We start from the raw sequence: 24,202 nt of genomic DNA on the forward strand, positions 1-24,202 counted from the left end.
ATTATTTGGTATTTATAGTATAACCAACTGATTACAGTAGAGTTATTAGTTAATTTATCTTATCCTTTTATCTAATTTATCTACTAACTTAATGAGTATATAATGACATGTAAAATAAGGAAATGCTATCTATATGACTATTTTTTTTAAGAAAAAAATTATATAAAAAAAATATATATGATGTATAACATTGATATTTAAAATGTTTATTCTATTTTTGAAAACATATATATCCTGAAGATAAAATAAGTACAACTCATTATTTTAATGGATAAATATATATATATATATATATATATATATATATATATTATTTTTTTTTTTTTTGTAGATGACACTATTTTATCTCATTTCTTATATTGATTTAAAATATCTTAGATATTGGTATATTAGTTAGGAAAATCATATTTTCTTAATATCTTAATTGATAGTGTTAATTTTATTGTACAGAGTAGGTAGACTCGAGATGAAACAAACTCACCCAATATTTAAAGCAGAAGAGTGAAAAGATGGAGCTTAATAGAATTAGCCGAGAGATTATAGACATACATCCTGTAAACTTTTGGTTCAATGTCAAGGATATTTTGGTACTCTTAAATAGTGTTATTAGTTAGCACGAGAGATTATAAACATACGTCCAGTCAGGGGCGGATACAGGATGGGTTCAAATGGGTTCATTGAACCCACTGATCTTCTGAAAAAAAAATTTAAAAGTAATTTTTGTTGATACATTTTAAAGATTTCCAAGCGCAGCCCAGTGGGTTTTTTTACATTGCATCCTAACTATTAGATTGTAAGAGATCAACGTTTCGAGTCCGGCATTCCACAAAACCTCACTTTTATTTTTGTTGGAACATTTAGTCAATACCATCAGGGCTACTGGGCCTACCCTCAAACTTTCTCTCTCTTACTCCCCATTTTCCCCCAAATTCCCAAACCCTTCCATCAACCCAGTACATACGTTCACTGTTTTTAAATTGATACTACTTTGCGAATTGCTAATTTGATAAGTACAGTATAGTATATAATTGGATGATATGATTGATTGTGGAGTTAGATCTTGTTGGGTTATTGTAATTTATTGATAATTGATATATACTTGTAATTTATATACTACGTAAGTTTTTTTTTTTTTTTTTGGGGGTGTAATATTGAGTTTTTAGAGTTTGAACTTAGAATGTTAGATTAATTAGAGATTTTAAATTAGTTTGATACTTGTTTGATTTTGTTGTATTATTGATGTACTATATTAAAAACTAGAATGTTAGAATTCAATCCTTGCTTATGGATAAATTAACAATTACATGAATTTTCCCTGATATTAATGTAGACTGTGGATTTTTTTGTTTTCACCATGAGTTCAGAGTTTTTCATGAAACTAACGTGCCGAAAACCTGCTTGAATAATACTTTAGTTACTTGTCGCGAGAGAGACTTATTTCTAGAGTTAGTGATGATGATGTGTATTGACATGCTAATAAAGTATGAAAACTCAAATAACGTTTTTGTGTTTTCTTTCATTTTTCTAAGTGTATTCCATTCGTAGGACGAAATTTAAACTTATGTATCGAATCTTAATTAATAAATTTTTCGCTCATTTTTTAACGATTCCGAACCCACTCTTTGGAATGTCTGGATACGCCACTGCGTCCAGTATACTTTTGGTTAAATGTCAAGGGTACTTTGGTACTTTGGTACTTTTGAATAGTAATTACTAAATTCAAACTTGAAGCTTACCAGCATTATTATTGTATCGTTGTGTCTCTTCCCTCAATCATGCACTACTGAAGTTGACATCCTAGAAATATCACAATCTTCTTCTCTCTTTGCTTGAAAGAAATGATTTCTTAAATTCCTATCTAATGGCAAGTTTTACTTTTTACCCCTTTAGATCGACATTGATAAAATCAATAAAGTAATGTGTTTATTGAATGTCTGTGCCCATTACCTATTTATAGTTGAAGATCATCTTAAAAGAAATGACCGGAAGATTCTAGAAATTCCTCACTCATTATTGTATCCATAATATTCTATTCACGAGCCATGTATTCTAGATGCTTTCAATGTCAATTATTCTCCGGAATATTTAAATAGATAATTTTAGAGAAAATATGGCTTAATTTTCCCGAAAACTCCTAGAATGTGCACAAATACTCCATCAAAATAATAGACCTACTAAATTTGGACCACACTCAATATTTGATAGGGAGTAATAATTTTCTCAATTAATAGTTAAGCTAGTCATATAAAAAAATTATATTCCGCAAACAAGGAGTATGAATCGTATGATGATTTAGCTTTAACCAAATAATGAGCTCTAGTAGTTAAAACTTTTCTTCAAAAGTGATTAAATTTTAACATACTAATATTTTTTTGATCATTAAGCAGCATAATAGAAATGCATCTTTGAAAAGGTAGTAAAAAGCAGCAATGACGACTAAAGTTTTTTTTAAAAAAAAAAAATTATTATTGTCTCTTTTTGTTGTTTGAACCTAAAACAAAGATCCCAATTTCTAAATATAATAGCAGTCCCAATAGAAAAAATGGAAACACCAATAAGTGACAAAAAGATGAGCTTAATTAGGGAAGTTCTAAGTGCTTCTACAAACCCATGCACATGCTATTGGAAGAAAGATAGTACTCGTATAGTATGTTGAAAGACCGCGAATAACATAATTTTATACTCATTTTGTTCAAAAATTAGTTGTTATATTATCTCAATAGTATTTTATAAAAATATAGTCTTAGAGCAATGTAAGTTCATCACGTTTTATATTAATTGAATTTCTTTAGTACGTATCTAAACAAAATTGGAAGACGGTCGAGAAACAATGTCTTTTGACGTCAAATTATTTTTGATTGATAATGGTTTTAAACAGAATTTGGTAATTAAAGCCCTTATGAAATTACGTAATGTGGAAAACAAAGCTCAATCAAACACATATTTATGCAAGAATACATTAGATTCTTATGATGACACAATCAAAAAATAGTTTCCAGGTTTACTAAAAGCAAGTTGTCACTACATCACTACATGCATGTTGCTTTTCCCCAAATTAATTAAACGACATACAATAGGGTTGAAAAGAGTGTTACAAGTACAAGAAATGAACTTGCTTGCATGTAAACATGTGACAATATTTTCAACAAAAAAAAACACATTTTGATGACATTGTCAAGATAATCAAGTGTAACTATTTGGCAATTTTACTTAAAAAAAAAAAAAAAAAAAAAAAAAAAAAAAAAAAAAAAAAAAAAAAAAAAAAATTAGCCCTATTTGGCAATGTTCTCACCAAACAACTATCTAGGACTTTGTTGCTCAATTGTCTAAGATGTCTTGTGCCAAAATATTCACAGCTATGTCTATTTGTTGTACATATTAATGTGTGCGGAGTGCATTATCGTACGTAACATACATCGATCTAATAGAGTAACAACAATTTTTGTAAGAGAGTGTGTGTAATTGGACTTTGCAATTTATCCCAAACTAAAACTTGTACTTTATTTAACTACGGAATAACCAATGTACAATTTGATACATAATATTTTGATCCTATACTATTATGTTAAATGTTGTTATTGTTAGTATTAACTTATACTTAGTACTATTTTTTAGTATCAACCTTTATATAATATGAATTTACTAATGTAAATTTTCATATATTAATGGTCAAATGTGTGCGCTAGCATGTATATATGGTCAAATAGTATTAGTAATTCAGATTTAGATAGAGTAATTTTAAGCAAATTAAAGTTGAAATTAATATGATATAATTGTCACCAACCCATAATAATTAATATTGCCTTTAGAGAGCTTAAATTCAATCAAGAATCTACTATATCCCAAATCCTAACTAGACAATTAGTATTTCACATGTGATAAGCAAGGGGCCAAACCTATCTATCTATAGTACGAGTAATATATAAATTGAAAGGTTGTTTCTTTATTTTTTATCCTATTATTAAGCTCCATAATTTTATCCATTGTTACACCTAATAATATTTTTTTTATTAAAATGTAGATAAATTTCATAAAATAAAAGGAGAATTGTGCCGTATAGATTTCTTATATGGTACACGAAATATGATTGTGTCTCCCAACTTGTAAACAAATTTAACCTTGTGATGGTTACCTTACAAAAAGTAACTAATCAAGTAACTAACCAAATGCTGCATTAATTTGGGCTGGGCCACACTGTACCAACTTTTCTACACTACACACCAAGAATTGTTGAGCACAGATTTGGATAACTCATGAAAAAAGGTTTGGCCCAACATATTTGTAGGTTGATCCATGGTAACAGTCTAGCATAAGCCTACTCAGCATTTTAAAGACAATGAATTATGCAGATCCATAATAGTAGTATAATTTTTTTTTTTGAATTACCTTTATTTGAATTTATTAAGGTGAATAAAATAGGATCAGAGCCATTTACTTCCACCGTTATTCTTTTATTTTTACCTTAATAATGTTTTTTACTGCGTACTAGATTGAACACTGTCAGAGAGTGAGGGATAGTTCAAGTGCTTAAAGCTTTATTTCTGGTTTTAAGTAATCTTAAAATCGAATCTCATCACTTGCCTTTGTAGCTCTCCAAACACCAAAAAAAAAATAAAATAAATATATAAATAAAAAAAATTGAACATGCTAAATCAGCGATTAGTGAACATAAGAAATTGTCTTTAATATTCATAACTGAAAATATTTTAATTCGGTTAATAGTTCCCTCTAGGTTTTCTCCTTGGGAGGGTTTTTTGGATCCCTCTAGAGTTTCTCTCTTGAGAGGGTTTTTTTTTAACCTCCATTGCTAGATTTTCTATACTTTTTTGAAGGTTTTCCTTGAATCTTCTCCTTCTCTCTCTTTCTCTTCCATCTTTTTTCTTCTGGTCTCAATTGTAAATTTTTATAGGAGCTTCCATCGATGTTTTTATCGGTGGTAAGCCCCAAAAAACTTTTTAATTGCTTTCTCAATAAAGGATCACATATGTATGGTAGTGTTGATCACATATGTATGGTAGTGTTTATTCTATTAGGTTTAATTTATTTGTTTGTTTGTCTACCAAAGATTGAAAATTTAGGGTTTCACAATCTCCAAAAGTATTCTAGAAGGCCATATGAGTTCTTTCACCCAAACAACTATTCATCCGTGGATCTCAAGCCGAATTAGTGCTAACTCACAGATTGTATTGTTTCGGATAAAGATTTTTATAAAGGCGTTGATCGAATCTACGATGTAACTAGTTTTAAGGTGAATTGTATTTGTGTTGGAATTTTAGATTTCCTCGGAATTGTTTGTAAGTCCGTTTGGCTATCTTTCATTAGTGAAATTCTTTTCTTCTTGTCAAAAAAAAATAAAAAAATAAAAAAAAAAAAAATTCAACAATTTATTGGATAGCTAGATTGCTATTATAAATACTTTACTTTGTTTTAAAATATGAGGTTCGAACCCGAGACCTCCCTTAAGCAACATCAAATTGCTTACCACTTGAGCCAATGTGTGTATTTTAAAAAAAACACACGAATTATAATTTAAAGGTTTATCAAATTAAAAATATAATTAGAGGTAGTCCCTCAAATTTCATACCCACAAATTCATATGATCTGTGTGGTACACAAGCTATGATTGGATACATATCTTTATCAATAACAAAAACCATGACACATAGATTTATTAAAATAAAATGTAGGTCCAACAAGCTTAAAAACTAACCAATAAGATATGATCTCTTATCTCTTATATCCTATCTCTTTATCCAACACATATTTTGTATTCTCTGCCACCAAAATAACTGTCATATTACAGAAACTTGGATACCCTGAATTTCAGACAAGTGAGAAAGAGAATTTGGAGCAAAAATGGCAGCTTCATTACAAGCATCAACAACCTTCTTACAACAACCCAACAAAGTAGTTTCTTCAAGAAACACCCTTCAACTTAGGTCTACTCAAAATGTTTGTAAGGCTTTTGGTGTAGATTCTGGTGCTGGTAGAGTCTCTCTTTCCCTTCAGTCTGATCTTAAGGATTTGGCTAACAAGTGTGTTGATGCTACCAAGCTTGCTGGCCTCGCTCTCGCTACCTCAGCTCTTATCGCCTCGGTATACCGCCTTTTCTTATTCTTATTTGATTCCCATTTGATTTGTTAGTATGTTTGCATTATACATTCATGATTCTGCAGGAACCTATAAGTTTAAGGTTATGTTTTTGCACTTTGTTAAATTTGTTTGTTATGCTAGGCTCAAGGATTTATGTTAAATTGATTGTAATAGTGATTAATTTGGTGATTATGCTTATATAGCTAGTAAGTTCTTGAGAAAAAGTGCAAAGGAAACTTTATAGTATGATCTGACTCAGAAAATGTGAACTGATTAGAAGTTTACAAATACCTGCCTTAGGAAAATTTTTGAACTTTGTCATTTCAATCAAATAAATCTAAAGATTAATATGTCGAAACTCAAAGAGTTTCTATTTAAAGAATTCAAAAGATGTATGTTGTATAGTACTACAGAAGGTAAACTAGTTGATCTACTCAACTTGTTAAAAACTGTCAAATTACTTCTTTAAGCATTTGTTCTGTAAGCACACTGGTAGATTGTGCTGCAGATACGAGGGGGCGTTCACCCCGGTTTTATAAGTCCCATACATGAATGTAACGTTTCTGCACCTGCAAGGCCAGGCCGTGCAGTCGTGCACTATGCCTCACTAATGTAGAACAACATATTTATGATCAAATCGAATTTAAAATCAACTCAAGATAGCATTTTCTTGCTTTTAGACGTGCAGGTTATATAATTTTGCTCTTATATTTGATTAGTAAGACATAACTAAGATAGCAAGAATGTATTTACATTACAGTACATTATCTATATTGTTTAATCATTAGTCAAGTTCGGGTATGATCACGAGTCTGTTCGATTATTGTCAGACAACTGTAAGATAGAAAATAAAGATAGTATGGCACATAGAAATGTATAGAGCCTTGAAATTGAATACTTCGCCACATTTGTTCTGAATATAAGGGCAGTCCTATTTTATACTTATAAAAAAATGTCAACAGACTATATTGGCTTTGAAGTCTCAGCATTTTTCTTAGATTATGTAAAGGAAGTGACTGTTTTTGTGTCATGTTTCAGGGGGCTAATGCCGAGGGAGCGAAGAGATTGACCTATGATGAGATCCAAAGCAAGACATACCTCGAAGTCAAAGGAACCGGAACAGCCAACCAATGCCCAACCATTGCAGGTGGAGTTGACTCCTTTGCCTTCAAGCCAGGCAAGTACACTGCCAAGAAGTTCTGCCTCGAGCCTACTAAATTCGCTGTCAAGGCCGAAGGCATCAGCAAGAACGCCCCACCAGACTTCCAAAACACCAAGCTCATGACCCGTCTAACCTACACCCTTGATGAGATTGAGGGACCCTTTGAGGTTGCACCCGATGGCACTGTCAAGTTTGAGGAGAAAGATGGCATTGACTACGCTGCAGTCACAGTCCAGCTTCCTGGTGGTGAGCGCGTACCTTTCCTCTTCACCATCAAGCAGCTCGTTGCCTCAGGAAAACCCGAGGCCTTTACTGGAGAGTTCTTAGTCCCATCATACAGAGGATCATCCTTCCTAGACCCAAAGGGCAGAGGTGGATCCACAGGATATGACAACGCCGTGGCATTGCCTGCAGGAGGAAGAGGAGACGAAGAAGAGCTCCAAAAGGAAAACATCAAGAACACTGCTTCATCAAAAGGAAAAATTACCTTGAGTGTGACTTCAAGCAAGCCCGAGACCGGTGAGGTTATCGGAGTGTTCCAGAGTCTTCAGCCATCAGACACTGATTTGGGAGCTAAGGTTCCCAAAGATGTGAAGATTGAGGGAGTTTGGTATGCACAACTTGAGCAATAGATTGCAGGGTAATTTCTGTATGATTATTGAGCTCTTTTTGTTGTAAGTTTGTAAGGGATTTCTATGACTTCTATTATATTAAGGAGAAACTTATAACCCTGCTTCTTGTATATTATCAGTTCTTTGTAGATTTCATGTCTCAAACTTTTCACATCTCATATTGAAATTTATATCAACAATAAATTGTTTGTGCTACTTGACTTTTAATGTGCATAAACAAGAATCGGTCTACTATGTAACCCCCAAGGGCTGCCGTGACAGCCCTGATAGGGATCAAACCCATAACCTCAAGATTATAAGGTGAACGCCTCACCAACTGCACTGAGTAATACTTGGAAGGATATCCTTAAGATTATTATGGTAGTATAAGAAATCATCCGGAAGAGTATATGGTATCCTGAATCATTAAAGAAGAAGTAGTATGCACTACATGCATACACTTGGACTCTTTTTTTGTAATTCCACTAAGCAAATGTACAACTTAATAGTTAGTCAAAAATTCTCCCAAGGTAAAAACCATTTAAAAGACGGATAACACAATGAAGGGTTCTCGACACCTTAGTAGGACCCCAGGACGTCAAGTTGAAGATTCATCCCTTGGAGCTTGACTACCAATACATAATTTCGAATTAAGCACATAATGTAACCAAACTCATTCTCGGGGCTTTGCAAGCCTATTGGTAGACTTGTTATAGTACCAAAATAACTTATATGACTTCGGGTGACACCTCAAGCATTCACTTTAATTTTGGGAAAATTTCTCAAAATTCACATGAAAACATGGGTTATAACCTTCAATTTTAGGCAATTTTTGATTTTTTTGGACCCGGACAAAAAATAGGTTAGGATGCTTCCCAAGTTCCCATTGACCACACGAAACTCCAAGAGGCCATTTTGGTAGTTGAAATTGTCCACTTTGCAATTAAACTACCAATTTTAGTCATTTATGTATACTCTTCCTTTCATTAATTCAAAGCCACAACGAATTGTGACAAACGAGTGTTCATATATGGTTCCAAACAATATTAAATACTTATGGCAATAAAAAGTAACATTTTAGACACAGTAATTTAGCATGACTCAAGTTTGAAATGAATATGACCCGACCTCATCAAACCCGACTCGAACACCCAAATTGACACCTCTACAAACATTTTAAATATAATCTTTTGTGAATCTTGGTATACCTTTATACAAAGTTTTGTTTATTTCTTCGTATTTTACACTTGTGCTGTTGTATTTTTGTAAAATTAGTTCAAATAAAATAGGTTCATAAGTTTTTTCAGTCGTAAACAAAATCACACACAATAACACAAATAACAAATAAGATAATTTTTAGATTAAATTCACAAAAAAGATAGAGATAAAATTAGTTAAAATAATTTTAGATAAAATTTATTTAATCACTAACCAAAAAAATAAAGAAATAAAAAATAAAGAAATTGTAAACTTGTAATGTTATACTTTTGGACGTTTTGGTCGGCCCAAATAGAACACCGGCAAACTCTTTACTAGTCAAACAAATAGAGTGCTGTTGTTCAGTCAAAATTACCGGGAGATATTGAGCTACTCGTTTCCAAAAATTAAGGTAAACTTAAAATTTTGTGTAATTTCTGATTTATGCAGTTTTATTTGTGTTGTGAAATTTTGGTAATTTTGTTTAAAATTTGTCAGCAATCTCGAAATTCATCTTGTTTTATTTCTGCAAGAATTCGATTTAAGTAGAATGATTAAATCCTTGTATTGTAGCTGTTATTTTCAATTGCTAATTATTTAAAGTATTAAACTTTGTTCTTTGACAGTTAGGGTTTTTGCAAAGACTGTTACATGATTAATTTTCCCCAAATTTAATTAAATTTAGTGGAAAAACAACCCCGTTCTAATTTTACTGAAAAGGGTGTAATTTTAGGTTTAATTTCTAAGTTCTGTTGTAATATGATGCTATAATTGCAATCCAGTGGTGTTCATAATTATGGGTTTTCATTGCATATACTCGTAATTATAATTGCTTATATTAGGCTTACAATAGAGAGTTCAAGATCATAGCTTGGTACGTTTAATTTCAAAATTAATGGGGTTCCACTAAAATTATGATAATTTTGTGCTTAAAGCTTACTTGTGCTAGCTAAGAAGTGAAAAAGGTCATTGCTGTATGCACCAATTGGTATTTGTTACCCCCGTAATCGGAATATGTTCGAATTGATTGTCTGTTGAAATATTGGATTGTTATGGTCTGGTTGATTCTCTCTATGTGTAAGTTATATTTGCTCATGTTGACATAGTGACATTATTCATTTTCGTGTGATTCATAAGACCGTTAACAATTGGGATGTAACCGTTTACAGAGTTCACATCTAGTGAAATATGCTTTTGAGTATTAGGTAGTTGATGTAATCTGTGCCTGTGTATCTGTCTGTTAGTATTTCCATTTGCAGACTCTATTCTGGCTTTCTATAAGTATGAGATGAACCTCGTCTTGTGGTATAGAATTATGTATCATGTATTCATGTGAGACTTTGAATGTATTTTGTTCGACTTGTCACCTGTCTTAATGAGCATGGTTAGCGGATGTTGATCAATGTTTGAGACTTTGAGTAGGATTGAGGGTAGCGTTTTTGTCACAACTCATGTGTGCAATTCTCAGTATATCACACACTAGTAATTCACCTTTTTATGGGCTCATGATCATTCTTATGAGTTACGATGTTGCCTCATAATCCTTCTTATGGACTCTATAGCATCGAATTGATTAATTGTTATTTTATAAACTATGAACTGCTAGCTTTTTTATATTGTTAGCCCAAATATTGAGTTGGAGACTGCTGCCTGCTGCATATAACATCAAAGGGTAATATCTTATTGTATTTACTACATATTCACCTTCGCAGGAACTGCAATAATGAGTTCTGGACAGAACCAGAAGTCTAGTATAGAACATTCCCTCTCATTTGAAGATGTCTCCAAGTTATTCTCTTTGCCCCTCTCTGAGGCAGCTGACATTCTTGGTGTCTCCTCGAGTGTTCTAAAGAAAATTTGCAATGAGAATGGTCTTGAGAGATGGCCACACCGCAAGTATCTTGCTGGAAAGAGCATTGAAGACATAAAGAAGGAAGCCGCTAAAGAAAAAAATAAAGCACTGAGAGGAGTTTCGCCAAAGAGCAATGTGACAACCCCTTCAACCACAACTTCTACCCCAAGCTCTCTTGCCAAGGATAATAAGAGTCCTAAATCTACTCCTGAGATTTCAAAGTCGCAAGTTAACAATGCACAACAGAAGCAAGGAAGCAAGACTGCGGCCACTTGGCAGCCCAGTCATATGCTTGCTTCTGGTTTGGCAATAGAAACCAGCACTTCATTAGATGAGTTCAAATATGGATTCCCATCAGCTGGCTTATCAGAGTGCAGTAACAGATGGTGGGGAAGTAGTATTGATAGTAATGGAGTATCAAAGGATGATGACGCAAAAACCAGCTCTGAAGTGAAAGACGCCTCCAAGGTACAAGTGGATGATAGTGCCAGCATGTGCGAGGAGAGAACTGACAGCATGGAGGAGGATCCCAAGAGTGATAAATCACAGCAGAATGAAATTTTATTATCAGCTACGAGGAAACGAGCTCTGGAGGAAGGAAAGAAGGCGCTAAACTTTAGTGTTTTAAAGAAATATGGGGCTGATAAGCTGAGAAACGAAGAGAAGATATTGCTGCGTCGACTATATCAAACAAGTTAAAATCCTTACTTAAGGAAAGTAGTTAAAAGGAAAGCTCCCTTGTTGCCTTCCAAGCAGTGTACTAGAACATGCCTATGTTCTTCAATGGCATATCACTGTAACCTGTTTTAGAACTTCAAAATTTAGCATTCTGTAGTCAAGTTTTTGCTGGCCTTTCAGAAATTGTGATTCGGAATTTACGAACCACTAGTACAACTCACTGGCAAACTCATAAGAGAGTGCTTGTCCTGTAGAATACGATTTCTATGTTGCACGAAACTGGAAAGAGAACAAAAATGTAGGCAAGGAAACGGAAGGGAATTGTGGTAGTGCAAAAGTTGAACTGTTGATACGATAAATTTTTGCAAGAGTTGTAAATTGGGTGTGGAAGTTCAAAAGGATGAAGAGTGAGGTTGCCAATTAGTTGGGCCTCGGCCCATTACAGTAACCCATTGTTTACAGTCCAATTGTTTCATGAAAACAACTTTTATAACAAGTGTATAGAATACCGTTTTCATCATTTGTCATTGTGGCTTCCTCTTAAAAAAAAAAATCGTGGTTATGAACTTATGATTATGGATTTCAGTTTTTAGGGTTTAGAGCTCCGATGCCATGTTAGGAATTGATTTTCCTTGAGTTGTATTTAAATGAGGTTTATATACAACCTAATTAGCTACATTAGGGCCTAAACTAACATTGGCCCAAAAAGCCTAATAGCTAAATACATAGAGGCTCAACAAGTACACATATTCTTAGGTGCACACTACTGCACCTAGAAATAGGTGTAACAACAGCACAATATGAACATTAGCTTTTCAGAAAGTGAACATTAGCTTTCTTCTCCTCTATTTTTCTCCTTCGTTTTTTATTTTCTCTCTTCTCTGTTTTTTTAATTTTTCCCCTTTTTTTACACTTTTTTGATTGAATTTGTTTCTTACAACACGAAAGTAGCTATTAAGTATGGATTTTTGTATGAATTTCGATTTTGTGCTTTAATTTAGATTGATTAAGGTTTATATGAATCTTTGAATTCACAAATTATACTCTGTTTTTTCTCCTTCCTTCTTTAATTCCTTTTTCCTCTGTTTTTTTTTCTATTTTTCTCGTTTTGTTTCGATTTAACGATTGAATTTGTTCCTTACAATATGGAATTAGTTGTTTATCTGATTTTTTGAATTCATATGAATTGATTTTTTTAGCTTTGATCAATTTCATCTGTGTATGAATTTCATCTGATTTTCTGCAATTTTTTTTATCAATGAACATAACCATGCAAAATATGAACATATGCATAGGTTATTCTAATATGCGTAAAAAATATGAACATATGCTATTAAGAAAGAGAACATATGCATAAACAAACTTAATGAGAATATTTAATATGAATATTTACATTATGAACATATAATATATTATTATGAATATAAGGCATTTAATTATGAACATAAAAAATTGAAGAAATAAAAAATAAATATGATTATGAAACATATGCATCATAAGTATTAAAAATATGAACATATGCATTCAAAATATGAACATATGCATTGGTTCATTTTTGAATGCGTATGAACATAATTAAGCATTTCAGAAGGTGAACATATACCTAAAAAATATGAACATATGGATTTAGAAAGTGAATATATGCATTTCAGAAAGTTTACAAAAGGATTCAATATATGAACATATGCATTTCAAAATGTGAACATAAGGTATCCGTTTGATTTCACTAATTTTTTTTGACAATTCCAAATAAAAAATTTCAAACAATAGAGTATCGAACAATATTCAAACAAAATTAAGTGATAATCATATAAATTCAAACAAAATTAAGTGAAATTTACATAAATTGCCTTTTTTTAGGGATGATCGTTTTGATTTTGCATCTCTTCTCTAATGTCCATTGATGTTTTTGCAGTTTTTTAGTGAGAGAAAATGAGATAGAGGAGAGAGAAATTGAAAAAGAGGAGAGAGAAAATCATATAGAAGAAGAAGAGTTTTGAGTTTGGAAGTGACGTTACATTTATTGGGTGTGGGTGGGTGTATTGCAGTTTTCGTGTTTTTTGGTTTTAGGGCTTTTTTTAAATTGGATTGTATGTAATTGGGGTTCTGGGCTGTGTTGTTACACCTATCTAAGGTGCACAAGTATTCAATTGATTCAGCATTTAGTTGAGCTTATTAAGAATTAAATCACATTATTGCAAACCAACAAAGCAAAGGACCACCATAACCCAAAAAAAAATTAAGGGTTTGTAATTTGTATGTATAATATAATATTGACAAATGTATACAGTTGTTGATGACAAATTCTGACACTAATACTGTTTCTTGTTTAAAGTTTAAACCAAATGTAATTAAGAAAAAAAGTAGCAAAGCTAATTAATACAACAGCTAGACAATATTACTAAGAGGTCCAGCTTTATAAAATTGGACCTACATATGTACTGTTATTTTAACCCAGCTTATTGTTCCCATAATTTCATGTAAACAAACATTACTTACTTTGAAACAGATTAAAGTTTAATGTTTTAATCTTAATCCTATTTTTTTTGCCTAACTTATCACAGACAATTGTACAAAATGTTAAGGTTATAAATGACCGAAAGTGACCTTACATATATAAAGTAAACAAAATTAAAAAAAAACAGTAAAAATGGGCCACAAATTATAGCTTAGTTGTGACATGCATGGTGTAACAGGAGTAAAACTATATACTGGCTTATCTCAAGTTTTTGTTCATACATCAGAACGACCCTTGATATATTTGATACTCCGTACTGTTCAAGATGGATTCGTTGTTTCTTTGTGTCACATTCATATTAACGAGTTAGGAACTTACGATCATATGTTAATAATCTACCCTACCAAAGATTATTTTTCGTATTGTGCTACAAGTACGATAACTATAACATTGTAATATACTCGTATTAGTCTATGTTATTGTTTACAAGGTAAATAATATTAGGTCAAAATTAAGATTATATTTAGAGGAAATTTAAATAAGTTATCATTGGATATGTGCCAAATTCATGTGAGCTTATGCAACATTAAAATACAAAATCCCCAAATATCTAAGAAATTTTTTGTTCGTATTTGTGTTAACAAGCCAATAAGAAGTGCTCGAGTTTAAATGTGACACATTTACGTTTACGTTTATATTTACATTTGAGCTTAAGGCTAGTCTCAATAACCTTTTTGAGCTCAATATTTCCAAGATCATCTTAATTTGAAACTTGAGTTTATTATCAATCAAGCATTCTTAATTATAAAGCTACAAGTAGTAACATCCTATTACTAAATTTAATGTGCAAGTATTGTGTAAAATTTTACTAACATATCACCCACCAAAGTAAAAACAACTCCTACACGAGCATGTGCTAAAAAAAAAAAAGCAGAAAGTAACATCACAACTATTCCTTAATTAAGGAATCAAAATCAACAACAACAACAAAGTGACAAACACATGACTTACATGAAGAATAAAATTGATACAATATGACAAGCTTAATTATTTGAACATCAGACAACAAGTAAAAAAAAAAAAAAAACTCCAGCAAAGATCATACAGTAATAATCTAATGAGTATACACTCGATACATAGGTGAGTAAGGTGACATGTGTTCGTATATACATTGGTGATCAAATATTACTTAATTTACCATGTCATAATAGTTATCAATGACACGTCAGCATACATGTACATTACAAGGATCTACATAGATCGAGTAACTAGAAGGACATCCTTATGTCGTATTTGTTGAACAACTAAGCATATAAATTGAACCGATTGAAAAAAGGCTAATTCATAATTGACATACCACATAACACTATAAGTGACTTTCAATGTGATAGATACACCCATAAAACGAGGACAAGCTATTATATTCCTGTTTTCTTTCCTCACTTAGGTACATACAATGATACAATGCACCAAACCATTAAATAAGGAGATCGAGATAATTATGGAACCTAAAATGTTACACATAAAAATTTAACTAATGACAAAAGAGATTTAGGTTTCTTGATGATATAGCTAACAAGTTTTGGGTTCCACCTATATGTGAGTCACGAGGTAGAAAAATGATAGTGTGAATTTAGACAAAATTGGTGCCTATTTTTGGCCCGACAAATGGAACAATCACTATTTAACTTACGTTTCTTTTGTTTGGAATATGTATATATAGTATGAAATACTTAGCTAGCTAGGTCCGTGAAATTTTATAGTATAAACTAGGCCTTAAACAAAACAACAAAGGAGAGGAGGCGTGACAAAAAATTAAGCTTAGTTAATGAGGGGAGATTAAATGAGTGCAATTAATTAAGATAATAATAAAATTACAATAAGCCAAGCTAATACGTAGTGTAATCTAGGAATAGATACTCCTCACCCATTAATCAAGGGATTATGCACTTTTATATATGTAATGAGATTTGTTTGTATTTCATCCATTAAGGTGGATGTTGCTTTGTTTCTTTGTATATACATTGATGACCATGTACAGATTATATAATATATAGTTCTCGTACTTAATTAGTATAATAGATGTCAACTAGCTTAGTAATAAAGTTATAGGATGGTGTCCATCAACTAATAGAGATCGAAGCATACATGTAAACTAACTTCGTAGTAAGTCTTTGTGACAAAATCCACAAATACCTAGATTAAAACGCATTAGATATATTTTAAATTAACAGACATTGCCAATCATATAAGAGTTGTAAAAGTACCGATTAAAGATCAGAAGACGAGAAATGTGTGGATATGTATAAGCTAGATATGGATGCATGGAAGTTTTGGCAATGCACATTGCACATGGGATAGTATTAGGCTTGGTGGTGGTTGGCACCACAAGCTAAGGAAGTAGATGGCCAAGGGGGGGCTCCATTGCATGACAAAGAGTTGATGAAATAGTGGGTTAAGTCATAAATAATAATGGTTAGCTAGCTCCCAAACAAAAAGAGAAACAGGACAGTTAGATTAGAACCCATGGTCCTTGTTTCAACTGTACTAAGCCCTATCATTTGATGGGACCCTTTAATTTGTTGGGGTTGTGATCTTATTATAGATGGTAGGATATATAGGGTTCATAGATTTGAAAATGACTCTATTTTAGCCCTAGCTTTATTGGTGAATTCGGAGCCATTCGTGCTCTCTCTAACAATCCTCCATGCAAAGATTTTAGTTTTTATTTAATGCACCTAATTTAATTTTCCATCCCTTCTTTTTTTGTATGAAAATTATTTTTTTGAGGCATGCAATATAGGTTGGGGCTGAGGGGTACAAAAGTAACGAGCTTTAAATGTACACAATCTTAAACGAGTCATACGGAAAGTAACAAGTAGAACATACCAATGATAAAGTTGGAAAATCATCAAGCTCACGATATAGTGCATAATTTTAAGGATCACGATAATTACATAATTTTGTTGTTATAGTGAATCACGAGCTTGAGTCCACTTGTAGATCCATGTGCCCAATCAATTCAACTATTTTGGTTGTAAGTGAGCAATTTCGATCACATGAATATCAGAAATCAAAACAATATTTTTCTCATGAAGTACTTTGTAAAAAATAAAAAGTACATCAATTTTAAAGTGGAGATCGAATAATGTTGAGTCAATTGAATGTGAACTAGAGTTGGCTCAACTTTCATAATAGAAAGAACAAATGTTTTCAACTAGCAAGGTGATTAGTTAGCTCAACCAGTAGAGACCTAGTGTCACAATTTTACAACTCACAAATTAAACAAATTATCGTCCATGTTATAATCATTTTGTATATGTTATTTTGTCATTATTTTAATCAAGCCTAATTTCTAACATATTTCATATATGAATCGATACATCATCCTACAAAACAAAATATATATCAGTCTTAATTAATTGTAACTAGAATGTTGCTATGGAAATGGGAACATTACCATGTTCTTGGCCACCTCTTAATAAAAACAATACTTCTAATAATAAAACCAAATTTGACTTAAATTATTGAAAACATAGAAAATCTTGACATTGATATAGTGTGCTCATTTGCATCATTTTATGACATAGGAAACCACATAACTCCATTACACCTAAACCAATAAATATACATTCCCCTACCTTAAAGTATAAAAATTATTTTTTTTCTATTAAGAAAAATCCCTCGAATTTGGTGTCTATGATTCTATGAAACTAGAAGTACAAAAGTGGGAATTGTTAGAACTAGGAAGGAGAGGACATGAAAACAAGCAAATAATTTTTTTTGAAGGGAGCAAATAATTTAATTAATTAAAGACAATTTTCAGCAAACAAAACAAAAGTAATTGTTTTTATTTTAGGGTAAGACAAATTTCTTGAAACAAATTAAATAAATTAACATAGGGAGTAGTACTTTATACTTAAACTAAGAAATGGACATATTTGCACTTAGTTTGCCGTAAAAGCTAGGTAACACACTAACACATCACCTATCAACACAGAATAATTTGTTTTGCACGAGGCATATAATTATTATTATTTTTTTTTTCTTTTTTTACAAATTTTTTATTCTTTTATTGGATAATAAAAGATAAAATCTCATAAAATTCTGGCCATCGAATGTTTCAAATCCTAACAAAAAAATTGTAATGCGTTACAGTCACAGCCAACCTAGTGAACCTACAACACATAGACCGATAGGGTGCGATTTCAGGCTTTCAATAATCGTGTGTACTAATGTACTATACTTTTATGTAAAGTGCTTGTCCTCCATTTTTTGATAGGTTTCATGGTATCAAATTATTTAATTTGCCTTTATTTTTCTTCTATTGGGAGCCAAAATCTCTATGTAACGTAATACAGAGTATATTGTTAGGTCTCGTTCTTTTGAGTTTCTGGGCAAATAGAGAAGATTTTAGCATAACTAGAGTAGTGCAGCTCAAAATAATAGGGTTTATTGAGTTTTAACATTAATGAGCAAGTATATATGTGAAAAACTGAAAGGCCGCATATCAACGTAACTAAGTGATAAATTTTTAATAGCAAGAATTTAATTTGGAGTATTAAGTGACATTTTGGGTAGTAATAATTTTTTGGTTGGATGACACTATTTGATCTCTATGCAATATATATGTGGAGATGGCTATTTCCACGTAATAAATACAACATTAACTCGAATAAAGCTATTATTGAAAAATGTACAATTTGAATAACATGATGCAAATACCAATCTAGTTGGGACTAATGTACGTACAATTCAATCAAAGTTTCCATACATATTAGCTTTCAAAACATATATGGCTATCAGTCTCGAGCTCTAAGACCTAAATACATACCTAATTAATTTATGTTGTCAGTCTCGAATTTAACTTTATTAATTAAGCTAAAAATCATACTAATAAGTTCGAGGTACAAAGGCTAACAAGCTATAACTATCATACATTACAAAGTGTAAAGAGCTTATATTAACTTAATTGATCACTAGACAAATTAAATTTGTGAAGAAAGGTAAGTAATGTACAAAACGTAATTGCATTTTTTTCCAAAAAAATAATCAAATCAAATGGAATATTAAACTATTGCATTGCATTATTATTGCAACAGTCATATTATCTAGAGGGATCGATATTGACAATCTTCAAACAAAAATTTTTAGGCTATGCTATTATAAGAATCAAACAACCTATAACTCTATAAGACTATAATTAATTAAGTCTATAATTATCAATCAGCCACTCATATTCATGATACCTTTCATCGTATTCTAGGAGTATTTTACCGTATAATCCACTTTATAAAAGCTTGCAACATTCTTGTAGCAATAGAGCATACGGAGTACATGTGACTAGATTTGTATAATGTTTCTACTTTCTAAATTATCCTCGAATAAACTAAGAAAAAAATTGTAACATTTGTATTTTTAAATAAAGTACTTCCTCCATTCTTTTTTACTTAACCCGTTTTGACTTTTACACTATTCACCACCTCTCCTTTGACCGTCTATTGTGAATAATATGTAAGGAAAAACACATTCATGAGACATCTTTTTGAATTCATCTCAACTAGTACTATCATAATATATAAATTTTATAATTTTATTTATGCAGAATTAAAGTTATTGATCGTTAAAGTTTTACATTGGTAAGCGTGATAAAAGAAACAGGTTAAGTAAAAAAAAAAAAACAGAGGAAGTAAATACTAATATATATATACCTTTTAGAATTTGTATTGTTTCTTGTAAAATATAGCAAAGTATGAGACAAAATTATGTCTAGTAGTCTTATAACCGGATGGTCTGATCTAGTTCTTACAATGTTGGAAATGTATGAAAGTTTACGCAATTGGTTGCACCATATCAACAATATGTTCGTTATATAGCCTTAAAAATTGGAAATTCAATAATTACTCATCGAATAGTGACCAAATAAATGGAAATAACAAAGGTCTTGATAATCTTTCCATATCAAGAAACAAATCAAGAGATAATTCACACTACATGATAAATAGATTAAGACCGTCATAATGAATCAGTTGAAAGTATCTTATAGTAATTGATAGGTTAACTAATTCATTTAGAATTCAAGATTATGCATCTTAAGTTCTTAACATTATATAAGAAAGGATTAAAATAGCTACATATCTAATGATTACCAAAGTGCGGCATGTGATGAAGAGTCAAGACTCAAGAGCATAGTTCAATTCTTGAGTTGAGGCTAGCTAAGCTAGATTTGTGGGCTCATTTTTTGTTTCAATCTTATATCATTTGATCTAGTCTTTTATGCAATAATTGGCAAGTGGCAACTAAAAATGAGTAACTAAAGTTGGCAGTTTTTGTCATTTTTTCTTAGTCTATTTTTGTCAAATTTCACAAGTATTTATTTTTTGTTGATGACAAATTAAAAATGTTAATTATTAAACATTGAATCTAATATTGTAACTAATTTTCTTTTTGGTAAATAATATGCTCCATTATTCAATTTTTTTTTTAACAATACTATTCATTTGTTCGTTGTTTCTATTTGAAAACTTTTGTGAGATAAAAAAATAATAATAATAATAATAAAATAAAAAGAACAGAACGAGAAAGTATTGTACTAGTGTCATAAATTCATGATGAGTAATAGAACTCATTACTCTCAATTTGTTAAAACACTTTTCATTTAGGGTGATTTCAAACAATATGTATAATTTGAAATTTTTATTTTATAAGGCAATGATACTAATATAATGAATTATAAAAAAAAAAAATGATGATACCCTTCTTGCAAGAGCAAGTTTATATCCTGATTGATGCTTTTCCAGCTTGAACATATATTTGTAATTAGTACTCCTACAATACAAAACATGTACATTTCTTCAAATGATGACCTTTGAATATCTTTTTCTATTTTGAATAATTATGCTTTGCTATTCCTTTCTGTAAAAGGGGAATCAAAACCCCCAAAGCAAGGTGACTTTGCATTGCCCTTGTAAATTAAGTAGTTAACTAGAACAATCTTAAAGTTGGTACATTGACTTGATGAAAGGTAAAATTAACCAATAGGTTTACAAAGTTGCTTATTAAACCTTTTTTTTTATCAAAAAATAAATAAATAAAAATTTACCTTTCAGTCACAACCTTGTTGAAATTCAGTTAAATATATATGAGTGTATAGTGATTTTGGATGATGAAAGACCATTACAAAGAAAGTGTTTACTAGAAAAAGTATGGAATTATTGGATTACTCTAAATATAGCATATAAATTCTTCAAACTGTTAGATTTTTACCCTATCCAAAATATTAAAATTGACTTTTACGTCATATTAAAATCAATAGATATCATTCTATTATCATTAAGATTAGAAATGCTTGAGTTTAATGATGTGTATTTCAAAATTTACATTTTAAATACGGAGTATAATCTATATATAAATGGAAATTGGAATTAATTTAATTTACTCTCTAATCAATTCTATTTGATAGGTCTATAAACTATAATGCTAGGTTCTTTTGATAATGTAAACAATTATGTCCTCAAAGTGTTACTCCCATACATAAGAAACACCAAAAATGCCCATAATTATTATCAAAGGACGCTATAATTTGTCCTAAACCTTCATGATGACCAACACGAGGAATATCTCAAAAGAAGAGTAAAGTATAATTAGCAACAATTATTTTACTCTATTTTGTTCCAAAAAAAAAAAAAATTTACCACTTATTCTCATCAAATTGCCAAACAAAAGTGGCAGATTTTTGTTGCCTCATAATCATATATTCCATGAGAAAAGGAAAAAAATAACAACACTCAGCAACTTATTATGTGCGCCTCACGTGACAGTTAAAAACATTAATTACTATACATTTCTTAATCTATTAACAACTATTAGTACACTTCCTAAACTATTCCTACTCTTGTTATTTTTTTTACTTCTATGTACACTAAAATTTCCCAAAAAAAAATAACTAACTCTGACAAATTTTTATCAGAATTCCGTTAGTGAAATATTTTCTTCCGACAATGATGACAAAGACCGCCCTGGCGAGGGCGCCAATGACAGTGGCGCCCTTGACTTAAGAAAATAATCCCTTATATCGAACGTGGCAACATTAGTTAAGTCGAAGTCCACCGGAACAATCGGTGGACGTTCGACATCCGTTAATAGGTCCCACCTCAACCCTTTAAAAAAATCATGCTCTTTAATCTCCTCCGCCCCTCGAAAATGTCCCAACCTCTTACTCGGGTCTTTCTCAAGCAATTTATCAATTAGATCGATTAACGACGTACGTTGGCCCAAGAACTCGGGACGTACCATGAGCACGTTTCGAAACGTTTCTTTCCTATTCTTCCCTTTAAACGGTGTTCTTCCGTATAACATTTCGTACGCCAAAATTCCAAGGGCCCACCAATCAACCCCGAACTCGTGTCCCTCTCCTCGCACCACCTCCGGCGAAACGTACTCCTCCGTGCCAACAAAAGAGTTTGAGCGTTTCCCGCCAGCGAAACTCGCTCTCCTCGGCGAAACGCGGGCCGATTTTGCCTTTCGTAGACCCGAATCCAAACCCGACCCGTACGTTAAAATACGGGTTAGATGATTCCGTCTCTGCGGCGGTGGCGGTGTTGGCGGGAGTGGCTTGAACTCCCGAAAAGTAGCAGTGAACCCCGAATCGGATGGCCCAAACCCGACTGCGGGCAGTTTCTTCTTTCGGATTGATAACTTTCTAGAAAGATCAAAGTCCGTGAGAGTCACGTGACCTGAGCCTTGAACGAGAACATTCTCCGGCTTTAAATCACGGTACGCAATCCCCATGCCATGAAGGTGTTCGAGCGCACAGACAATCTCCGCAAGATAAAACTTAATCGCGGAGAAGCTGAAAACGGCGTCGTTTTGGTTATATCTGAGAACATTCAAATCACCGCCGGAGCAAAAAGGGACGGCCCAGCCCAATAAATCATGGGCCTCGAATGAGCCCAGTAAGGTAGGGAGGAAAGGGTGGTGGTTAATGGAGGCTAAAACCGTCATTTCCCACCTTGCGCGACGTTCGGCGTCGTTGTGTTTAGTTTTAAGGAGAGATTTCTCGACGACTTTAAGGGCAAAAGGGTAATTTCCATCTGGGTCGGAGTCGGTATCGTGGGCTAAGAAAACGGTGCCCATTGCACCTTTTCCGAGGACTTTGATTGCACGTATATTGTCAATGTTAAGGTTGTTGTTGTTATTCGGGTGGGGCTCCATTTTTATTGTTGGTGGTGGAGGAGGAGAGAGAAAGTAGAGAGAGAAAGAGAGGAAGAAAGAAGAAGAATAAATGAGTTGAAAGATGTGAGGAGGAAGAAGATGAAGAGATATAAATAGTATGGGTTAGACTTTTTGAATAAAAAGAAAATAATAATTCTAATTTACTTAATTTAAGTGTGGTCGTGTTGTATGTGAGTCTGATTTGTAGTAGTATGATAATGTAGCATTAGAGGTGATCATTTGCGGGCTTGGGTGGGTAGCGGGCCGGGCTTATGCTTATTTTTTTGTCCAACGGGCTTCATGTATCAAGCCCGGCCCGAGCCCTTTTATGCGGGCTTGATACTTTGTCCATGCACGCTTACTAAACGGGCCGGGCTTGCCCGTGGGCTAACGGACCTTAAATTTTTTTTATATTTTATAACACTAATTAATCTATTTATTATTATTTACATGTGTTAAAATTATTTTGGTTGAGTTGTCTTAAGTTATTTTATTCACAAATAATGATAATATAAATTAAAAACACACAAAGTATGTCATAATATAAAATTAAAATAAATAATTGTAACAAATGAACGCTTATAGTTCATTATAGTCTATTTGTATTTATTATTTTATTTTCTTAAACACACAAAGTATTATTTTTATTATTAAATATAACACTAACTAAATAAAATTATTAAAATATTATTATAAACGGGCCGGACGGGCTAACCCACGACACATATTTTCTTGTCCATACCCGCCCATTTATATTAACGGGCCGGGCCTAGCCCGCCCAAAAATCCAATTTTTTTAAAAAAAGGTTGTCCAAGCCCGCCTTTTTGCGGGCCGAGTTGGGCGGGCTTAGCGGGCCGTCCCGCCCATGAACAGCTCTATGTAGCATCAATGTGTGATGTGTTAAAAAGGAGAGTAATGTAATTACTGTAGTTTAGTTT

General features: G+C 32.2%; 2 protein-coding genes and 1 pseudogene across 2 annotated transcripts; 2 read left to right on the forward strand and 1 right to left on the reverse strand.

Moving 5' to 3' along the window:
- Nucleotides 1-5,779: 5,779 nt before the first annotated feature.
- Nucleotides 5,780-7,997, forward strand: LOC145574168 (oxygen-evolving enhancer protein 1, chloroplastic-like). The gene is made up of 2 exons (XM_081631907.1): nt 5,780-6,096; nt 7,132-7,997. Exons 1-2 carry the CDS (start codon nt 5,857-5,859, stop codon nt 7,885-7,887), a joined length of 996 nt encoding a protein of 331 aa, XP_081488033.1. The 5' UTR covers nt 5,780-5,856; the 3' UTR covers nt 7,888-7,997.
- A 1,340-nt stretch (nt 7,998-9,337) lies between these two features.
- On the forward strand, nt 9,338-11,908 carry LOC145575862 (uncharacterized). The gene is made up of 2 exons (XM_081633653.1): nt 9,338-9,475; nt 10,776-11,908. The coding sequence occupies exon 2, from the start codon at nt 10,787-10,789 to the stop codon at nt 11,612-11,614; it is 828 nt and encodes a 275-aa protein (XP_081489779.1). The 5' UTR covers nt 9,338-9,475; nt 10,776-10,786; the 3' UTR covers nt 11,615-11,908.
- A 9,876-nt stretch (nt 11,909-21,784) lies between these two features.
- On the reverse strand, nt 21,785-23,327 carry LOC145575863 (serine/threonine-protein kinase UCNL pseudogene; annotated as a pseudogene).
- Between the last annotated feature and the right edge of the window lie 875 nt (nt 23,328-24,202).

Source organism: Chenopodium album, chromosome 13 (assembly GCF_948465745.1).
Source record: "Chenopodium album chromosome 13, dcCheAlbu1.1, whole genome shotgun sequence".
Lineage (NCBI taxonomy): Eukaryota > Viridiplantae > Streptophyta > Magnoliopsida > Caryophyllales > Amaranthaceae > Chenopodium > Chenopodium album.